General features: G+C 41.3%; 2 protein-coding genes across 3 annotated transcripts in view; both read right to left on the minus strand.

Annotated features, from left to right (window-relative positions):
* Nucleotides 1–7,648, minus strand: part of MAML1 (mastermind like transcriptional coactivator 1) — a 64,239-nt gene extending 56,591 nt beyond the window's left edge. The window contains exon 1 of the mRNA XM_055539171.1: nt 6,989–7,648. Within this exon, the coding sequence (XP_055395146.1) occupies nt 6,989–7,309 (321 nt within the window). The 5' untranslated portion in view covers nt 7,310–7,648. The remainder of the gene's footprint in view (nt 1–6,988) is intronic.
* Nucleotides 7,649–8,888: 1,240 nt separating this feature from the next.
* CANX (calnexin) overlaps nt 8,889–20,955 on the minus strand; it is a 32,277-nt gene continuing 20,210 nt past the window's right edge. For both annotated transcript variants that reach the window (XM_055539174.1, XM_055539178.1), the window contains 8 exons: nt 20,353–20,542; nt 17,774–17,887; nt 17,093–17,249; nt 15,789–16,004; nt 14,793–14,912; nt 13,774–13,900; nt 13,512–13,591; nt 8,889–11,626 (listed from right to left, as the gene is read on the minus strand). In XM_055539174.1, the coding sequence (XP_055395149.1) occupies nt 11,573–11,626; nt 13,512–13,591; nt 13,774–13,900; nt 14,793–14,912; nt 15,789–16,004; nt 17,093–17,249; nt 17,774–17,887; nt 20,353–20,542 (1,058 nt within the window). In that variant the 3' untranslated portion in view covers nt 8,889–11,572. The remainder of the gene's footprint in view (nt 11,627–13,511; nt 13,592–13,773; nt 13,901–14,792; nt 14,913–15,788; nt 16,005–17,092; nt 17,250–17,773; nt 17,888–20,352; nt 20,543–20,955) is intronic.

Consider the following 20,955-nt stretch of genomic DNA (forward strand, 5'->3'; position numbering starts at 1 on the left):
TTTGGTAAAGCCTCTGTTACATTTCTTGGTGAGAAAGTGAATGATGATGAAATTATCCTTTTATAAGTCAGATGGTCTCTAATTTTCTGCTTTCATTAAAACTGACAGTGTACCTAACCAAGTTGTCGTCTAATTAACAAATTAATTTTTGATGATACATATCACTATGTGATTTCAGGCATACAATTCAAATTTCAAAAACTTGAACATTACTAGAATTAAATTTCCTCCTTTCTTTTATGCTTAGGCAAACAAGGATTTCTGGAACTTAAATTTGTAAAGACAAAAAAATAGGAATAGAATTAAAAACTGTCATTTTGTCAATAAGTAATATTCAGCCACAGTTATGTGAACAAATTTAGGCAGAAAAGCCTCCTCCATCTCACTGAGAGGCAAGTCTAATAAACCTGTACTTTTTTTTTTCTTCAGGGGAAAACGTGAACACAGTCCCCTACTACCACAAATTATGCAGGCGAACTTCCTACGTCTGGGGAGTTGCAGGAGTCAGCACATGCGGAGTGCGAAGGACTGACCTGGGAAAACACAGGCCAGGTAGGGTGCGCAGGCTCAGTAGTCGTGGTGCATGGGCCCAGTTGTTTGCTGTATACTAATTTACTATAATAACTTATTAAAATATCAAATATATATAACACATATAATCTTATAAATGCTACTATATTCTTTTGTATCAATCAACTTTTTGTTTTGGACGCACCATGGGGTTTGTGGGATTTTTTCCTCTACCAGGGATCGAACCTGGGTCCTCTGAAGTGAAACAGCAGAATCCCATTCACTAGACCACCAGGGAATTCCTTATAAATTGCCTTTAATAAGAGCAGAAAGGGAATTCACTGCATAGTTTTAATAACCTATAAGGAAAAAAGAATCTGAGAGAAAATAGATATACATGTGTGTATGGCTGAATCACTCTGCTATGTGCCTGAAACTAGCACAACATTGTAAATCAACTATACTTCGATAAAGAAAAAGAAAAAAGAAATGCAAGTTTCAAGAGAAAAAATGTCCGGGACGTCCTTGGTGGTCCAGTGGTCAAGAATCCACCTGCCAATCGGGGGACACAGGTTTGATCCCTTGTCTGGGAAGATTCCACATGTCTAAGAGCAACTGGGCCCATGCACCACAACTACTGAGCCTGCGCACCCGACCTAGCCTGTGCTCCACAGCAAGAAGTCACGGCAACGAGGGGAAGCCTGCGCTCCACAACTAGAGCAAGCCCACGTGCAGCAAAAAGACCCAGTGCAGCCAGGAAAAATCAATGAATTGAAAAATAAAATTTCTGTTATAGAAAAGCATTCTTTAAGTGGCTGACAAAAGCACATCACTAAAGTTTTCAGATTCCACTAGACATTTTTTAAAAGCGATGTAATCATTTTATTTTAAAATGTTAACATTTATGATTCTCTGGAAGTTATATCCTCTGCCACTATAAATAGCATTTTTGCCCTTTTCTCTTTTTAAAACAGCTGATTCACATTAAACATACGTAGTACTTCATGTGTTACATAAATGTTCTTAGTTCATATATTTCATTTAAATTGAGTTATGGTAATTTAGTATACTATTGATCAGCACGACAAATGCATTATAATTCTGATAAGCTTAAAATGTCAACAAAAATCTGTCAGGGAGGTTCGCAATGTTTCAAAATTATTTAGTCCATACACCCAGTATCAAACATAAAGCTTTTTGTGATATGACTCCTACCTTTCCAGTTTTATCTTCCAGCCTCTAGCACTTAAAGTCTTAAATTCAAAGAATTAGTCACTGTCACGGTTTTGTGCTTTTGCTTAGTTTTCCAAAGGGATCAAAATCCTATTAGATGTTCCCTGCTCTTATGACTGCAAGCCCACATGCATATTAAGCTATTAAATGCTTGGAAACCTCAATAAAGGAAACTGTTTAAATTTGTTTATTCCAGTATCACCCAAATCTGTGCAACTCTAGAACTCTTTTAATAGCCCGTGAAATTAGTGCTTCATGTTAACACCCTTTGGGAAAACATCTGGCAAAATATTAAGACCCACTTTAGAAGTCTGTAACACTTTCCAAACTTCACCCAAGGGTGAAACTTCACCTCTCCTAGTATTCCCACAGCTTTTACAGCCTTCAACAGGGCTTTGCGATGACTACATGACATAGGTCTGGCACCACAACTCCTGGTTCCCAGCAGGAGTTCAATCTCAGGTGAACAAATGACCAACTGAAAGATGGAAACGGGAACTACCCTGATGGTACATGGTTAAGACTCCGTGCTGCCAATGCACGGGTTCCATCGCTGGTTGCGGAACTAAGATCTCACATGCTGCGGGACAGAGCCAAAACAAAAAGATGGAAATGAAGAAAAGGGGTGGATAATTCCCAAGCTCCTACTTTGGTTGACTGGACAAGGGAAAATACTCTGAAGAAACATAAGACTGGCAAGAAAAGTGGAGAGTCCCTTTTGGATAACGTGGGAATCAAAGTGGAAATGCGCAGTACACAGCTGCATTTGACCCTGGGTAGAGATGTGAAGAATCTATTACAGGTGATAGATGCATGAAAGAATCAATGACATTAACCCTAGAAAAGAAAACTGAGTGAAAAAAACTAGGGAACATGAATATTTTTAAAGTGTCCAAAGAACATTTCTCAAGCCAAAAAACTTGGAATTCCCTTCCACTCCCTCCATGTGCCTCCAATCCAATCCATTTAGTCCCTCACCACCCTCTGTCACCTCTGCCTTCAGAAGCTATCCAGAACTCACCTCCTCTCCATCTGCACTACCACAAACTGCTCCAGCCTAGACCACTGCAAAAGCCCGAACTGCGCCCACTCATGCCCAGACTGATCCCAGACACCCTCCCTCCAGCATCAGAGTGGCCTTTAAAAAATGTCAGATCATGTGATGTTTTCCCTTCAAATCCCGCACTTGATCTGACCCTCACTTACCCAGCTCTCACACACACCAGCCGACTGCCTGCTGCTCTGCCCATACTGTCCCTCCTTTCTGTCCTTCATGCAAGCACAGAAGGTTCTTGCCTCAGAAACTTTCTGGTGGTAGTTCTAACTGGAATGTTCTTTTCTGAAACTTTCAGCTGACTCATTACCTCCTGTCATTCAGCCCAAATTAAGACAGAGCTGCTACTATCATATCTAAAACTGCTACTATAAATCACTCAGTATCACATCACTTTACATTTTTTCTTAGCATTTATTATAACTTAAAATTAGTTTTAAAAATTATTGATCTCTCTCCATGAGAGCAGAGTTTCAGTCTGTCTTGTTCACTGCTGTATCCCTAGCAACCAAAAAATGTTCTGACCTACAGTGGGCACTCAAATATTTTTTGCATGAATTAATAAAGGAAAGCAGGAGGAAAAGTCAGAAAGCTGGAAAGAAAATCAGAAGAGAGTAGAAGCTAACAGAAGAGTCTTAGGAAGGAGGAAGTCAAAAAGAATGATGACTAAGAAGCCACTGAATTTGGCAAGTCCATCTTTGGTGTCCTTTAAGGGGCAGCTTCGGAAAAGTAGAAGAGGCAGAAGGCAGATTACAATGGGGAAATGAGCAAATGGGAAGTGCAGTGGAAAGGGCAAAGGGAAGGAAGGAGCTAGGACACTATTTTGAGGGTGAGAAAAGACAAAAGAAAGGAGAAGATCTGTTCATGCTTCAAGCTAAAGGCAAGGACCCAGTGGAAAAGGGGATACTGATAAAAAAGGAAAGATGCTAGGACAAGGTCATGAACGTTATAGGAAGAAATGCAATCCTGAAGCCACGTTACTCATCTTTTCTCTAAAATTATCCCACAATGTCTGTTTCATGTTCAGAAATACCTACTCTCTGAAAATAATTTATTATTTATATAATTCTTACATAGGCTCAGTCTACAAAATAATTATTAAAATTCTGCACATCTGTAACTCTTAGAAGGTACACACTGAGGTGTTTGGGGTAGAGAGGGTGCAACGTCCTCACAGATGGTTCAGAGAACAGAACTTTTAGGGAGAGAGAAAGGTAGAGAGGAGAGAAAGAGCATGTGTGACACGATAAAGCAAATAAGGAACGATGACGACAAAGGGCAGAATCTAAGTAAAGGTAAGCAGATGTTCTTTGCGCTATTTGTGTAGTTATGTATAGATAAAAGTTAAAAAGAGAGCGACAAAGAGAAATATTATTTCCTAAACAATTAACAATGTATTGGTAATTCTTTCCTAACAAACAATATAATCTCCTAAACTAAGCAGGAAAGGCAACTTCCATGAATGGTTGACATGGAACTGTCAAATTTCTTGGTAACTATTACAACTTAAGAAGTAAGCAGCAAAAGTATGACAACGCTGTTTAAGGGGGCCAGGCATAAACCTTTATAGCATTTTACCAAAAGAAAATGTTGAAGCTATTGTAGAAGGCTATTTTCATGACAGAATTAATGTTTGTATAAAGTGAGTGGTAATTCTCTATTATTTGGCATCCCTAATAAAAAGAAGTCAATCCTGTCACCAGAAAATTACTATTTGGTTTTCAATGAGGACACGCAGTACAAACAAAACCTAATAAGGTCATTCCTTGACAACTAGAGTAGAAAAAGTCTGAAGCACAGTTTCTGATTCATCTGTAACAGTATTTACTGTAAAAAGATATTGGTCAAGATTTTGCTGTAGTGGAATATCCTAAGAAGGGGGAAAAAATAAGCAGAGAGTGGACTCTACTAGTAAATTTGATTTGATCCATTTTCACTTGTACAAACGGTTTGCTGATGGTAACTTTGCTAGGAAACGGATGCCTAAGAGTACCACAGGACTTTTGGAAAAAATAAGAATAATATTCCTTATGTAAGGCGTATTGGGCTTCCCTGGTGGCTCAGCTGGTAAAGAATTCACCTGCAATGTGGGAGACCTGGGTTCAATCCCTGGGTTGGCAAGATCCCTTGGAGAAGGGAAAAGCTACCCATTCCAGTATTCTGGCCTGGAGAATGCCATGGACTGTATAGTCCGTGGGGTTGCAAAGAGACAGAAATGACTTTCACTAAGGAATATTAATTAGATCAAATACATATACAGAATTGTCAAAAAACAATAATCACTTTCTCCCCTCCATCTCTCTGGGCAAAGCTGTGCTTTCTCTCAAGGCCAAAAGGCAAGAACTCTGCCCCTCTCTGAACTGAAGGAGCCACTAAAATGGGTTCTGCTAGACACTCATCTTCCATTCCTAAAACTTCACTCCAAAGCCAAAGAGCTCACCTAGAATCGTGTGGACACTGAAGTTAACAGGGTCCCTCTTCCTAGCAGGGAGGCAGTAGAGCAATTCCATTCTAAAGTTTAACTCAGGAAACCCACGGGTCAAGGTTTAATGTGATAAGACAACAACATAACACGACACACCTGATCACCCAAAGGAGTGGCTAACAGGCCAGGCTCAAGTTCTAACACACTCAGGACTCACTTCTCCTCAAACAGCATGTCCAACTTCTCTCTAGTAGTTTAGGGCTAAAAATATCATAGAGGATCTAAATTCTTACTCTCGTTAAACAAACTGAATCACTATAATATATATTCTAGCGGGTGTTCAAGGCAACTATTTGTGTGTAAAACTGAGATTTTTTTTTTTATGGGCTTTCACTATTTACTTAAATGGAACGACCACCCAAAATCTGAAGTCTTTCCTTTGAGCTGCATCCCTCTGTGTCTCCTAGGGCTTACAGTCTAGTTCTCAAGACACTTCTAAGGTAGCATGCAATGATGTGCTTAAAATACTTAAAATAGCACAGGCAATGCATTTGCTTAATGTTCTGACAAAGGAGATTCTAATTGCTGTGGAGCAGGATAAAAACTGGTCTTAAAGAGGAAGATGAACTGGACCTGAAGGATGTCAGGATTCTGAGAGGTGACGGGGTGGGTCTTACAGGCAGCCCTTCCATTTATGAAGTAGTTTCACCTCAACACTCATTTTTTTTTTAATCTTACAAGAATCCCAGAGGAAGTCAAACACATCTTCAATTTACAGAGAAGAAAAGTGAGGACGAGGAGTCCTGACTATATAAGAATTGATAACAATAAGCAATGAGATGTCCAGCCGTCCTGACTGGTGTGGGAGAGAATAAGAAAAATAATACAAACCGAGCATGGGGCCTGTGAGGGTCATAGCATTTAAAGGGTTAGAGACTAAATACCTGAAAACTAATTAGGGAAGAGTACTCCCAACAGCCCGGTGAGACCTAATAAAGGCGTGAATTATAAAAATACACAGAAATTAAATTGGTAGCATTTGTTCTAAACTTTAAATTACCAAGAAAACAATAGCAACGAAACTTCTAAGTAGTTTCAGGAAGGAAAACCTCTAAGCAACAAACTTCCCTAGCACTACTGAGAGCCCAAAAGAGTGTAATAATTTACCAACAAACTCTAATATCATCAGAGGTTTTACACAGGCTTCTAATTAAAACTGGAACTGCCAACAATACTGCTGTAATCACAAATCCACAAATTTCAGAGCTGCCTAAACAAAGAATTCTTTTGTACATCTATGTCTTTAGGAAGATTTCCAAAGATTCTTGACTTTCCATTCAGAACAGTTTCATTTGGTCAACTGAAGTCCGTCTTATTTCCATATTTAAGCCCTGACTCTGCAAAGAGCAAGGACTCAAAGAACAGCTGCAGAATAAATGAGGCCATTATCACAGGCAACTTTAATGCCAGTCTGTTCCAAAACCGAGTTCTCAGAATTTCGAAATCAAGTCTGGAAGAAGACTGTTCCACCGCCCGTTCACCAGCCTTCCCTGCCGGGGCCTTAAGGTCGGTCCTCAGGATCCTGTTTTCCCAAGGCAACGCCACAGTGCCATTTCCCGCAGATGACAACCGCTCAGTCCCAGCCATGTTAGCCTCCCCGGAGCGAGACCCAAGGGGCTGCGGGCACTGAGGCAGTCTCAAAGGGCCGTGGGCGGCGTCAGGGGCAGCATCTCCAGAGAAGGGGCTGCTCCCCGGGTCCTACTCACCGCGACTGGGAGGCCGTGCTCAGGGCCGTCGGCAGCATCGAGGCGCGGGGCCGCCGCTGGCGCCGGGGCCGGAGCTGGGGCCGGGGCGGGCGGCTGCCGGTGCTTGCCGGCGCGCTTGGCCTTGGCCTGGATGCAGCGCTGGTGAAGGGCGAAGGTGTGCTGGCGCTCGAGCTCCAGGCGCTCGGGCGATACGGCCTCATAGCGGGCCTCACAGGTGCTGTGGTGGCGCCGGCACAGCTCGATGCGCCGGCGGAGGCGCTCCATGACCGCGCTGTGCCGCGGCAGCGCGAACTCCGCCATGGGGCAGGTGGGCAGCACCATGGGCCGCGGGCTGCACGGGCCAGGCCCGAGGCGGGCCTCTCGGGCCGGCTGGCACTGCACGCCCCGCTCCCCGCCGGCTGCCCGGCTGCCTCACGGCCACGCCATGGTCCCGCGAGCTGCGGAACGGGCTCGCGCGCGGCGGGGGTCTTCCTCTGGCCCCGCTCGGCCCAACCAGGGCAGGCGCTTGCTGCCCACCTCAGGCCTCGGCCTGTCCCCGCCAGCCCGGCCCCATTGTTTTCCGCGCCGCCGCCGCCGCCATCTTAAAATTGTTTTCGGGGCTCTCGGAAGAGGGCGGGGCTCCGGCAGCCGACCCTGCCGTCACAGCTGATGAACAGACACTGCGGCCAATTAGAGAAGGAAGAGCGAGCCGCCCGAGGGGCGGGGCCGCACACACTAGAGGCCCGCTGGGCTGTTCCCTTGCGGAGTTTAAAAGGAACTCTCAAAGTCAGACGGAGGGAAGCAGCTGGGCGGGCTTCGGTCCTCAACTCTCAGCTGAGTGTGACCGACAGAAGCTGGCTCTAAACGCCGCCTCACGCGAACAGGCCCTTCCGGGTCCGCCGCGGAAAGAGGGGCAGTAGGCGCGGCGTAACCCGCCAGACCCAATGCTGGTCTGGCACCATAGCGAGTCACCATTTTCATACCGCTTCTTATATTCGGGTTTGATAAGCTCAACAGTAGCCACGCTTTTTCAGTGTCATCGGTTTTTCTTCGACCTCACTTCTCACATTCAGCCTCACAGTTGGTAAGAATCGTACTCGAGCTGAAGGTTTCTTCATGCGCTGTTCTGAATCGAGAGTATCAATTTGCCCTTATATTTAAGTATTTCAAAAGTTACAACTACTAAAGGAAAAAAAGCCGACATGGAAAGGTTATGAAGCCTCCTGGGGGAGGGGGTGGGCACAATAGAACTGCAAAGGATGATGCCTTAGTAAACAAACAAAAAAACACACGGGGAGCCTGGCCTGCAAGTTTTACGTTTAAAAGATGGTCTGTTAGGTAAAACTGAATCAGACGACAAAATCCAACTAAAAACAATTACACTCTAGTAGTATACCTAGTAGGCAAAGAAGTGGGAGACTAGGGGTAAAAAACAGGAGCAATCAAACTAGACAGTCTGTTGGGTCAAGAGAAACTAGGGTGCCAATACTTGTTGGCACCCTAACTGCTAAAGACAAACAGGAGGTGCCAAAAGGCTACAAAATGAGACACCATCGACAGCTCAAACATTTGGTACAGTAACTTCTTACTAGGCCAATGAAAATGCTTTAAAAGCAGCAGAAAAAATCAAGTCTTTATTCAAATAGTACTTGTTTTTATACAATTGCAGTAAAAAATACAAGTGACCCACCAAAGCAAAAGTGCTTAGGGCTCATGAACACCGTAAACAGTCCTGCTTTTACCATTCTTCAAACATAAATTTTACACCAGAATTAAAGTTCCTTTCTAATGGGAAAGATAATTGTAACTAGGAGCACTACCTTTTGTGTACTCTTCAGAAAGCAATTCAAAAGCCTAATACTACGTAAAGTTTTGACCTAATGTTCTAAAATATCCCTAAATAGGAATATAAAAGATGGAGTCTGATTCCAAAAGTCATTTATTTTTGAATAAGAATTTTGCAGTTAAATGGTTTCCATAATCTACAAGAATATTATCTACAAATCACCACTCTTCTTCTGAGGTGCTAGTCATCCTATACAACTGAAATTACTGAACCCCAATCCAACAGGAAAAAGATGCAAAGCCTACTTTGAATTATATTCACCTTCATGTGGTAAGATGAAGTAATAACTATTTTACTGTTCATAATAGTTTGTGTATTAGCAAACTTTCCTGTAGTAGCCAATTAATGGAAGATTAACCCACTCCTGAAACAGTAAAACAAATTGAAGGTTATCTGTGAAGTTCAGTCAAAAGCAGATGCTTAACACAGGACTTGAATGGAACACCATTTAGTAAAGCCAACAATCTGAGAAAAGTGGAGTGTGTTATGGTTAAGAGAAATTGAGGAACACATCTGATGCAGTGGGCATTTTATATCAATGGGGCAGATAACCAGCATATAAAATAAGTGCCTTTTAAAGAGATGAATACTGCTGCTGTTCATTCATTAATGTCCGACTTCTAATTAGGAGGCTGTATCTTCAACAAAGTGGAATACAGAACCAAGAAAAGACTTTTTATTTAGCTTTTTTTGGTGGGTTCCCCCCAGACCAAGGACTAGGGGGGAGGGTAGACAAACACTGCTGAATTACCCTGGATATGATAAATTATCTTGCAAATGAACAGTCTACTGATTTATATTCGTTATTCCACAACTCAGCTGGAAGAAACTGTAAGGGAAGCATGACATACAATGTCAATTTAGGGTGAAGGCGGCAGACTTCTAAAATGCAACGATCCCACACACTTACTTCAAGGAGAAACCTGCAGACATATTTTCAGGTCTTGCTAAGTAACTGTTTATTTGCACTCAATACATTTGGGAAAGTCTGCTACATAGCTAAGGTCACTGTGACCACAGAACGACAGATGAAAAAGGATAAAGCACTGAACAGCAAGAAAATGCATCCCACCCTCATAAGAATTTAAGTGAACAAGTAAAAAATTGAAGATAAACAGATACAGCCTTCATCTTTTACGAATATACTTCCTCCCCAATATCTCCCCAATATAAACACTCTGGAGTGTTTATATATTCAGTGCAAGAAACAGTATCATCGGTACATTTGCAACACCTCTGAAGAAACGATAAAGCTAAAAAATAAAAAAAATCTAGTTCTGAATACATTTCAGTGTGGTGTAATAATGATATTATTACACTATAGTGATGGGGGAGAGGCTCTGATAGCACCCATCTGCATTCCACATGAAAAAACAGACCTAAGCTCATTTATTAAAAATTCTACAAGCCACATTAAAAAAAAAAAATTGAACAGGACTGCTTTATCATGTAATTTAAGACAACTGTTACATGAACTGCAAATAAAGATTTAAAAGGTTTAGCAGCTACAAAAATCAGAAAACTCATGCTAAAAGTCACTCCCCCCATAAATACTTTTAGCCTGTGTTCAATTACAGTCAATTCTGAATTGGCTCAACTCTGGATTAGACTTCTGAAGTCTTTAAACGGAGTAAAAGAAATGGTGAAGATGAAGGATAGCATTCTATCCTGTACTTTGACCCTGGAAAGGTGTGGGTCTGCTTAACAAAGGAAGAAGACACATACACATAATCACAATAAAGCTTAACACTATGCAGAGCTTATAATCATCTTTAGCAATGGACTGCAAGCTGCGCTGTGAAGACAAAATGCATAGCAGAGGAGAAAGCTCTTGGGAATTTGGGGAACTTGAGAAGGTAAGACAGTGTCAACAATGTGGAAGATGTGATGAAAACATCTGCACCTACTCTGGAGCTCACACACGGTGGTAGCTCCTTGAGAAGCCACCTGCGTGAGAAGGCTGGAGCCCAGACACTCCTGGCGTGTGAAGGATGGATGCCTGAGTGCCATATATGCCACCTCTTCCACTAACTGCAAAGCTGTGTGGGAACTGAGCTGTTCCAAGGGCAAGAGAACACACATACTTTATAGTCTAACCAACAAGTGAAATGCTTTTTCTTTTTGTATGTCTATTTTTAATATAACTTTAACAATCTTTACTTAAATTTGGGCTTCCATCCAATCACTCTCACTTTCCTTAGGAGGCATTGAATAATGGAAGCAAGCAAAACAAGATTATAACCACAAATGACTGCATTTTAAACATGATTATCAATTAGGGGACAAAGACACTTAAATGTTTCATAATACCAAACTTAAAATCAGTTACAATTCACCAACTTCAAATTCATTCCCCTAACATTTTTAAAGGTTGGTTTTATTTCTGCACGGACAGATTAATATATTAAATTAAGCCAAGATTTTTAAAGACTGGCAAAGTTCTATCACTCTATTTTAAAAAAACAAACATGTTTAAAAACAAAAAAAATTACAAGTTAGTTGCTTCATGTTACATTTCACAACAATTATGTTAAGCTTTTCTCTCTACAGAAACAGGGTCCTTTATGTCACAACTCCAATTATTTACTGCTAGATGTTTAAAATTACACGGGCGAGTGTTCAGCTGGGACCTGCTGATGGTGGTGCATCGGAAGGTTTTTGAGTTTCAACCCAAGGTGTGCCAGGTCCTTTCCTAGGACCCACACTTGCAGGGGGAGGGGAGGGAGAGAAAAACCACAGGTCAAGTTCTTAAGATTGTTTCACTCTCTTCTCGGCTTTCTGTTTCTTGGTGATCTGTTCAAAATTTCATCCTCCTGTTGGTTGAAAAAACAAGAAATTCACTATAATTAGCATTTTTTTTTAAGTAAAAATTCACCAAGTTTTCAAGATCAACCAGCTGAGTATAATTCATTTGAGGAAAAACAAACAAACATGATTAGAAGAAAATGCACCCAAAACAATGATTGGGTCAGTGGTCGTAGAACTGTGCATGTGTTATTATTCAGTCTTTGTTTTCCATAAATGTGCACTTTTCTAAACCTAACCCATCAATATTTTCTTTAAAAAGGACCAAACACCAGGCTATCATATGTTATCCTGCTTAATCCTGAATAATCTACTGGTCGATGGACATATTAGTCCCACTTTGAGGCTGAGAAAGCACAGACTCATAAGGACTAAAGGCTATCCAAGCCCAAGCAGAGTTCATATAATATTCAAGACCACAAGCCCAGGGACTTCCCTGGCAGTCCAGTGGTTAAGACTCCATGCTGCCAGTGCAGGGAGCACAGGCTGGAACCCTAGCTGAGGAAATAAGATCCCACATGCTGCATGGCAAAGCCTAAAAGAAGTAAGACTACAAATCCGGTGCTTTCTACGCTACGCCCACTTATTGTGTGAGGAATTTTGGGGAATATGAAAATAGACTGGCCCCTACCTGAAAGAATTCTGCATTCTAGTTGAGACAGAATATATCCATTGAAAATATAAACAGCATTGACCTTTATCGAAAGGGCAGCGCTGTGGTAGCTGGAAATGAAAACTGGGTAGTTTCCAGAAAGGATCAGGATGAAAGAGAAGTGCTGAGAAAAGGGACCGTGGTGAGAATGACATGGACTATTTTCCTTCCCTCATACCTCATATCCAATCCACCTGATTGGATCACATCCAATCTGTCCAATCCGATCAGAAATCCAGATCAGAAACTCATGTCCTTCTCTATCACCCTGCTCAGAGCCACCGTATCTTGCCTGGATTAGTACAGTAATCTAACTAGGCTCCTTGATTCTCCCTGGTCTGCAGAAAACATCAAAGCCAGAGTAATGAGATCCCATCGGTCCTTTGCCCCGTAGACTATGATGCCTGCCTATTTCACTAGCAGGAAAAGCCAAGTCCCATACAGCAGCCTCAGAGGCCTCCCCCAACCTGGAGCCCTCCCCATGTTCTTCTCCTCCATCCTCGTAATCTACTGGCCACGCTGGCCTTCTAGACTACCATTTCAGGTCCTTTTAGTGGTGGTCTTCTCTTCCAAGAATTCTCTTCCCATGGACATCTCCATGGCAAAGCCTCTTACCTTTTTCAAGTTTTTGCTACGGTGAGGCCTATCATCTTTAAAATTATGTACAACTCACTCTGCCCCCAGTACTTCCAAAACCTTTTTCTGTCTTTTTATTTTTTATAGCTCATTGCTTTTTATCATACTGTTCCTTTACTTCCTTAAAATGCCCATTGCTTACTGTTTCCTTCCACTAGAATTAAGCTCCTCAAAGGTAGAGTATTTTTGTCTTGTTCACTAACAATTACTCCAGACATATTTACTGAATGAATGAACAAATGAATTCATCAGCAAGAGAGACAAAAATTTTAGAATGCAGTGATCTGTCCAAGAAATAGTTTTAAGGGCACAGTGAGGAGAGACAGTTGATGAAACAGGACTGTAAACAACTCGAAGCTACCATTACTAGAAAGCACTTTATTAGTCTTCCTTTGCCTTCTCCTTATTACAGAAAACCATTTTCAGCACAGAAAGTATTTTTGAGATTCAGATATAATTTAAAATTAAAAAATTGAAATTTTTAATGCTAAGAATCCCACTTTTACAAAATTGGCTATAACAGACTCTTTACTGTCAGAGCCACTGAAAACTATCTTGTGAAGCTCTCTCCGTACGTGCGCCTTCCCCGAGCTGCCCTCCATTACCTCTGCCTTAGGCTTCCCGTCGTCCTCCTCGTGACTGACAGTGTCACCATCTTCTTCAACATCACTTTTCTGCTTCTCTTCTAAGAAGTCAGAGTAAAACAACTGAGCAAAATCTTACACTTATTTTTTGGTAACTAGAAAATTAGCATTAGAACACGCTTCTAGAGTCTAAAACAATCCTGACAGTAACTTGCATGTAAGGGTTTGAAGCAACATCTTAGGGTGCTGGCTCAGAGCAGATATTTTGGGGTCTACTTCTTACCAAGTTTCTCTTCACCGTCCTCCTCTTCATCTCCCTTTTCCTTCTCCTCTTCCTTTTCTTCTTCATCCTCCTTCACATCTGGCTGAGGAGCATCAGTCTTTTTGTATTCCACAGGGCTGGCCTGTTTCTGAAATATTCCCCCAAAGCGCAACAGGTTTGTTCATATTTTACATATTATATTACCATGTAATTATTGAATGCCTATGGGCAAAGTTCTGTACAAGTGGTATGCTGGAGCAGGTACAAAGAAATGTGTAAGAAGGAATTCCTGCCTGAGAGCTTCCTCTCCAGTGAGCATGTGTGGTTCAAGTAGAAGGAAGAGTAGAAGCAAAGGGGTCAGGCAGGAATGTGTAAGTCTAACTAGTCAAAGGTGACTGAGCTAACAAATATGCAGAATAGTGGCAGAGGATAAAGCTGGAAAAGAAGATTGGGGATCAGGTTACAAAACGTCTTGAATGCAGTATGAAGCACAAGTCTTCTTAAGCAGAAGTAGAGGGCCTAAACAAAATTTTCTTCTTCTTTTTTTAATTCCATATAACAAAGACTAAACAAGAAAAACTACAATAAAGGCTGTATTACTCCTGTATGTGGTATTTGGGGGAAAGGGGGAATATTGAAAAGAGAAATGGATGACGAGAAATCAAAGACTGAATTATGAACTATATGAACAGAAACAGGTTATGCCAGCAGGAAAAGCTAGTTTGTGCCCAGATGGGTCAGTTTTATATCTAAGGTTTCCCCCACCCCACCCCCCCTTCTTTTCTTTCAGAAAGCTGCTGCCAAATACGAAGGAGAGCAATACACTATTAGACTAGCAACTGAGGGGCTAACAATCCTACTTCCATCTGGGCACAATAAATGGCCACTGAAAATAACAGGGTTTCAGAAGTCAGCACCAAATGTGGCCCAGTCATTACTGAGCTGCTACAAAGAAAAACCTCTGCCAATATATCTTGGTTATTTTTAACATGGTAAGAGTGAATCAAAATAAAACAAAACAAAGCAATGGCAACTCATACCTTTCCAGAACAGCAGAAGAGGATGACAAGAAACACCGGCAGAGCCACAGTCAAAATGTAGACCACCCAGAGCCACGGGCGCTCCTCAGCTGCCTCAATCATCTGCCCCACTACACCTGGCTGGAAAACAAGACAGCACTCATTTCAGGGTCGGCTTCTGACACTAAATATAGGCAGTACTGTCCCACTGTTAAATTCCTGCATGGCACTGCCCAGACACCATTTTCTCAGGATTCAAGCCTAGATGTCCACACAGTGTAAAAAGGAAATAAAGGTCTCAGTTTTCCTGCTGTCTTTATCAACAAGGGTATTTCTCTTTCCTAGGTGTGAAAGCTGGCTTCCTAATTACCTGCAAAGTTTCTTAACCTCAGGGACCAGTGAATGAAGAATTTCTTTTTCTTAGTGTGTCTCCAATTTTCAATTTGGCCTTATGACCAATTATTTGAAAATTCCACTTATTTAATAAACCAAGATTCAATATTCAAGAGTGCATTAAAATAGATCCTAAATGGAAAACTTTGTTAAATCATTTTTTCACATTGTTTCAATTGGAGAATAGTTGATTTACGATGTGCTAGTTTCTGCTGTACAGCAAAGTGAGTTAGTTATACATATATCTACTCTTCTAGATTCTATTCCCATATAGGTCATTAAAGAGTGTTGAATAGAGTTCCCTGTGCAGTACAATAGGTTCTTATTAGTTATCTATTTTATATATAGTAGTATATATGTCAAGCCCTGTTAACTGTATTTTAACACAATTTTAAAAGAAATACCATGCATATAACACAAATATAGACTCTAAAATCTTTGTATTAACCTAATGAAATCATGTCCAAAACCCCAGTATTTTGTCTTCAGTCAACACAGGTCACACTTTCTATAACAACATTCCCAAATAGGGAAAAGACAAATCTTAGAAGATCGCTCTTCACAACAGTAGCAATTAGTTACCTATAAAAGAGATAAATGGACAAGAAACAAGGAAGCACAAACCTCAGAAGCCCCATCTGCAGCTTTCTTCAGACCCCATCCATCATTGGCCCAATCGTCAACTACTCTTCGATCACCACAAACAATAAAGTTATCAAAAAAAATGTCCGAAGTCATAGACCACAGTTCCAAACCAATAGCACTAAAAGGAGTCATTTTGAAAGGCTCTAGATCTTCAAAGAAATCTGGATTTGGTATTTTCCGTGGTTTCCAGATTCCCTAAAGAAAATATTAAAAAAAATCATTTCAGTAATGATCAACACAAATTTATAGTGAACCTAAATAAGATGAATTCTGTATTATCTGTGAAGTAAGCGCTGACCGTGTGAAACTTAACAGGAGGAAAACAATAAATGCTAATGCCTCTAAGAGGGCTGAACTCCAACTACCTCCAATTTCTACTTTCAGTTTCACCCATGACCTTGATTCAGACCTACACCTTGCTCTACCTGGCACATTCCAAGAGCTTTCACTCTTATCAACTAACTGCTGGTAGGCGTGGGAGCATAAATCAGTACAGACTTCTTCAACCAGATATTTCACCTCCGACAACTACCTAGAGAAACAGTTACCACATATACTCAGACAAGTACAAGAAAAATTACTGCAGCAAGGATTCTAAAAGCAAATATGGAAATTCACCTAAGTGGCCGTCAACAAAACAGCTAAGGGGCAACTTTTCTTATTGCCTGCACAACTTAAAATACACTTAAAACAGAAAAGCATACACAGTCTATATGTAGAGATACAACTTACATTTCTAAGTAAGCTATAAAGTAGAAATTTATGATTTTAAATAATCTGGGATAGAAACAGAAGTGAGACCAGGGTCGGAATTGTTACAGAGCCACGGTAAACCTGAAGCTTTACGGTATCACCACCGGTATGATCATCTCATTTGAGCTTCAGCATGTTTTCACAGCTGAAGATACCGAGGTCAAGCAACGGGCTAACTCATGGTCAGGACCAGCTTTCACCACAGTCCCCTATCCACGCTACCAGAGACTGCCAGTGTGGACATTTACGCTGGAGCACCCCGCCACATGGCAGCAGGGTGTCCAAACCACACGTCTTCCCTTTTGTTTGTTTTTAAGTTATAATGCAATTATGAAAGCTCGTCTTTCCACTTTTCAGGTTCATCTTTTCAACACAACACATAAGTTCTCTCGTAATTCTGAAGTTTACTTTGTTTTTAATTCAATTGTTTGAATATAGAGGATCAATCTGTGGCAGCCTCACTACACACTCGAGAACTATCTGAACACTAAGAGCTCAATGAAGCAGCTCAACCATCAGCAGGTACCAACCTGGTAGTTAGGGTTGTCAATCATGGGGGGCTTCCATCTGCCCTTATAATTAGGGTTGTCAATCATGGGTCGCTGCCAGACACCGCACCCAGGGGCCGACTCACACTTAGGGTTGGCAATCTGAGGAGCCTCCCATTCTCCGTCCATATCTTCATCCCTATGGAAACATAAACAAACTACAGGTGGATTCTGTGAAGCAGGACTATGAAAAGCTACCCCAGGGCTTCCCTAAAATCCTGCAGGAATATTCAGCGGCATACTACAAAGCATCATTTTGTTTCTGCATTTCCAGTAACAAAGGGTTTTCTGTGATAGATACATTAAAAAGAGAGATGAAAATGTAATCAATTTAGTTTGTTGAGCTCTACACTTAAGTTTGAGCAGTTGAATACTGGAGTGGGTTGCCATTTCCTTCTCGAGGAAATCTTCCTGACCCAGGGACTGAACCCGGGTCTCCCGCGTTGCAGGCAGGCGCTTCACTGTCTGAGCCACCAGAGAAGCCCTGGCTGCATTCAGCACTGACTCACTTCAGTAAAAAAGCAGGCGATGCTAAAGTGAGCCAGCGCCCACTGCAGGCAGGCGCTTTACCGTCTGAGCCCCCGGGGAAGCCCCAGCTGCATTCAGCACTGACTTTCCCTTCAGTAAGAAGCAGGCAATGTTAAAGTTAACCAGTGCTCATACCAGTCCTCCGGCCTCTCTGCGTCTGGGTCAGGCACATACTCAGGCTCATCATCTAACCAGCCTTCGGGCTTCGTAGCTTCTTCATCTGGAATCTTAGCGGGGGCATCTTCATCCCTTAGCACAAAAGAAAAAGACAATTAATGACAACACTGGCCACAGAACTACAATGATTACAGTGTGGTCCCACTTTGTGAAATAGCTCCTCCTAGAAATAGCTAAAATCATATGCAAGGGCCTAGTATGCAGACCTGGAGAAGGCAATGGCACCCCACTCCACTACTCTTGCCTGGAAAATCCCGTGGACGGAGGAGCCTGGTAGGCTGCAGTCCATGGGGTCGCTAAGAGTCGGACACGACTGAGCAACTTCACTTTGACTTTTCAATTTCATGCATTGGAGAAGGAAATGGCAACCCACTCCAGTGTTCTTGCCTGGAGAATCCCAGGGATGGGGGAGCCTGGTGGGCTTCTGTCTCTGGGGTCACACAGAGTCGGACACGACTGAAGCGACTTAGCAGCAGCAGCAGCAGAGGATTTGAATAAACATTTCTTCAGATATACAAATGCCCAAAAAGCACATGAAAATATGTTCTACATCACTAGTCATCATTTTGAAATGCAAATCAAAACCACAATAAGATACCACTTCATAACCAGTAGGATGACCATAATGAAAAAGGACTGATAAAACTAAGTATTGGCAAGGATATGGAAAAAAATGAAACCCTCATACACTGCTTCTAAGAAAGCAAAATGGTGCAGCTACCTTGGAAAACAGTTTGGCAGTCCCTCACAAAGTTAAACATAGTTACCATGTGAACTAACAATTCCACTCCTAGGAATACACCCAAAAGAAATGAAAATGTATATTCACCCCAAAACCATTCATCTGAATGTTCATAGCAGCGTTATTCACAACCATAGCCCAAAAAGGGAAACAACCTAAATGTCAATTAAACAAGGAACGGATAAATAAAATGTGGTATCACCCATAGGATGGGATATTATTCAGTAACAAAAAGAAAGTATCAATTCAAGGTTCCACATGGATGAGTCTTAAAATTATTATGCTAAGCCAAAGAAGCTAGACACCAAAGACCACATATCTTATTAATCCTATATCCAGAATGGTCAAATCCATAAGAGAGAAAGTAGATTAGTGGTTGCCAGGGGCTGGTGGAAGAGAGAAACAGGGAGGAAGTAACTGCTTCATGGGTGTGAGCTTCTTTTTGGGTGATAAAAATGTTTTGCAATTAGTGGTAATCGCCACAGAACACTGTGAACATACTAAACCAGTAAACTGTACATTTTAAAAGGGTGGATTTTAGCGTGTGAATTATGACTTTAACAGTCACCCTTCTAAGTTTATCAAGAAGTACCTAATTTCAAAGCTTCATGCAGTTACTGTAAGCGTGCCACTTTAGCTGGTAAGCAAGGACATCTATTCTTGGTCAGGGTTATGCTTGTTTTAGAACTATGCTAGTTTAAAATTGTGTTAGGACTAAAACTTGTCTATCATTCAACTGACCTTTTAAGCTGAACATGTACTTCTCCTCCCCCACAACAAAATAGCTAATTAAGGAATACAATACTGAAACAAGGGGAGCCCAAATCTAATGTTCACCAGACATACAAATAAACTCACCCTTTACACCAGTGCAGCACCTAAGTATCAACTAGAATTTCACTATGAAACCTAAGAGGATGGTTTTACAAATGGAAGGTCAGTTTTATCATTTATCATTTTATCAGTTTTATCATTTCTCTTTGTTCACTTTCTAACACAAGTCACCATACCAAGAGTTCAAACAGGGTCATATACAAGAGGACAACCCACCTGTTTTCATTTCTTACCACTCTTCAATTTGCATCCTACATAAAAGACCGCTCAATTTCCCTCATGTGTGTTAAGCTTGCTCCTGTTCCTCTACTTTTGCACATGATATTCTCCTTCAACCAGGAAATGCCATTTCCCATCTTTACCAGTTAGTTATCTCTTGCCCGCTTTCAATTCTCAATTTAAAAATAATGAAGTTTGGTATAGTTGGTGCTCTGGTCACCATGGAAACACATATTAGATCATTCACCATAAGCGTGCCAACTTCAATTGCCTGTCTCTCAACTACGGTGAGAGCTGTGCAGGCAGCTGTGTACCTGTGGCTTTGTATTCCAGTGCCCAACAGAGAGCAGAGATCTCCTGAGTACAGTTTAATAGGAGAAAGGTTATTTTTCAAATTAAAATTTTAGGACTCCAGCTTTAAATTGAATTGCAGAAGCATGGGAAAGGCCAGGCCAAAAGATGTGAAGTTTTGCCACAAACCAACTGCGCTGCCACAGGCAATCCCTACCATCAGTTTCAGCATCTAGTAGCCTGTAAAATGGTGTGAGGCAGTCCAGATGACCACGGCAGCCCTGCTGATCACCATGTGGTCACTTCTGTTTTCAGCTATAGTAGTCTGCATTTTTCCTAACATTTAGACTGCATCACAGATTATACAAATTATCAGATTTCAACCATCATTAGATTGCTTAAGCCACATGGAATATATGAAATGCTCTACTGCATTCAAAAACAGACTCACCAGTCATCTGGTTTGACAGCATCAGGATCTGGTATTTTTGGTCTTTCATCCCAATCTTCAGGCTTCCGGTCTTCTGGGTCCTCAATTTCACGTGAAGGATTTACAGGAGGAGTCATGTCATTTAACAGATTCCCACTGTTCACAACAGATTGGTCCACTAATATTTCAAAACTATTATCTGGATTCAGGACTGAAAAAAATTAAATGCAATTTTAAAAAGTTAATTAGCCACTCATTCCCAAGTTTTCTTTACCACAAAGGATCGTATTTCTAACAGAAGGCAGAAGCATGGAGTAATGACTTTGGGTATTAAGAGTCGGAACATGGTCATAGAGGCTCAGGCAAGTTTGTACTCTTTTCCTTATCTGTAAATCATAAACATTAGTTCTTTAGGCTTTTAGAAATTAAACAACAGGTAAAATTTTAAAACAACAAAATATTCCATGAACGTGGAATATGAACAGAAAAACATCAAAAAACCAAAGGTATGCAAAGTAACTGCAATACTGGTTTGTCACAAACGGGTGCACACAGGTCAACAGGCAAATAAGTTTATTTATTATAACCGTCCCCAGTAGAAAAGGCCCATTTCCTCATCTTCTG

This window comes from Bubalus kerabau, chromosome 1 (genome assembly GCF_029407905.1).
Source record: "Bubalus kerabau isolate K-KA32 ecotype Philippines breed swamp buffalo chromosome 1, PCC_UOA_SB_1v2, whole genome shotgun sequence".
NCBI lineage: Eukaryota > Metazoa > Chordata > Mammalia > Artiodactyla > Bovidae > Bubalus > Bubalus kerabau.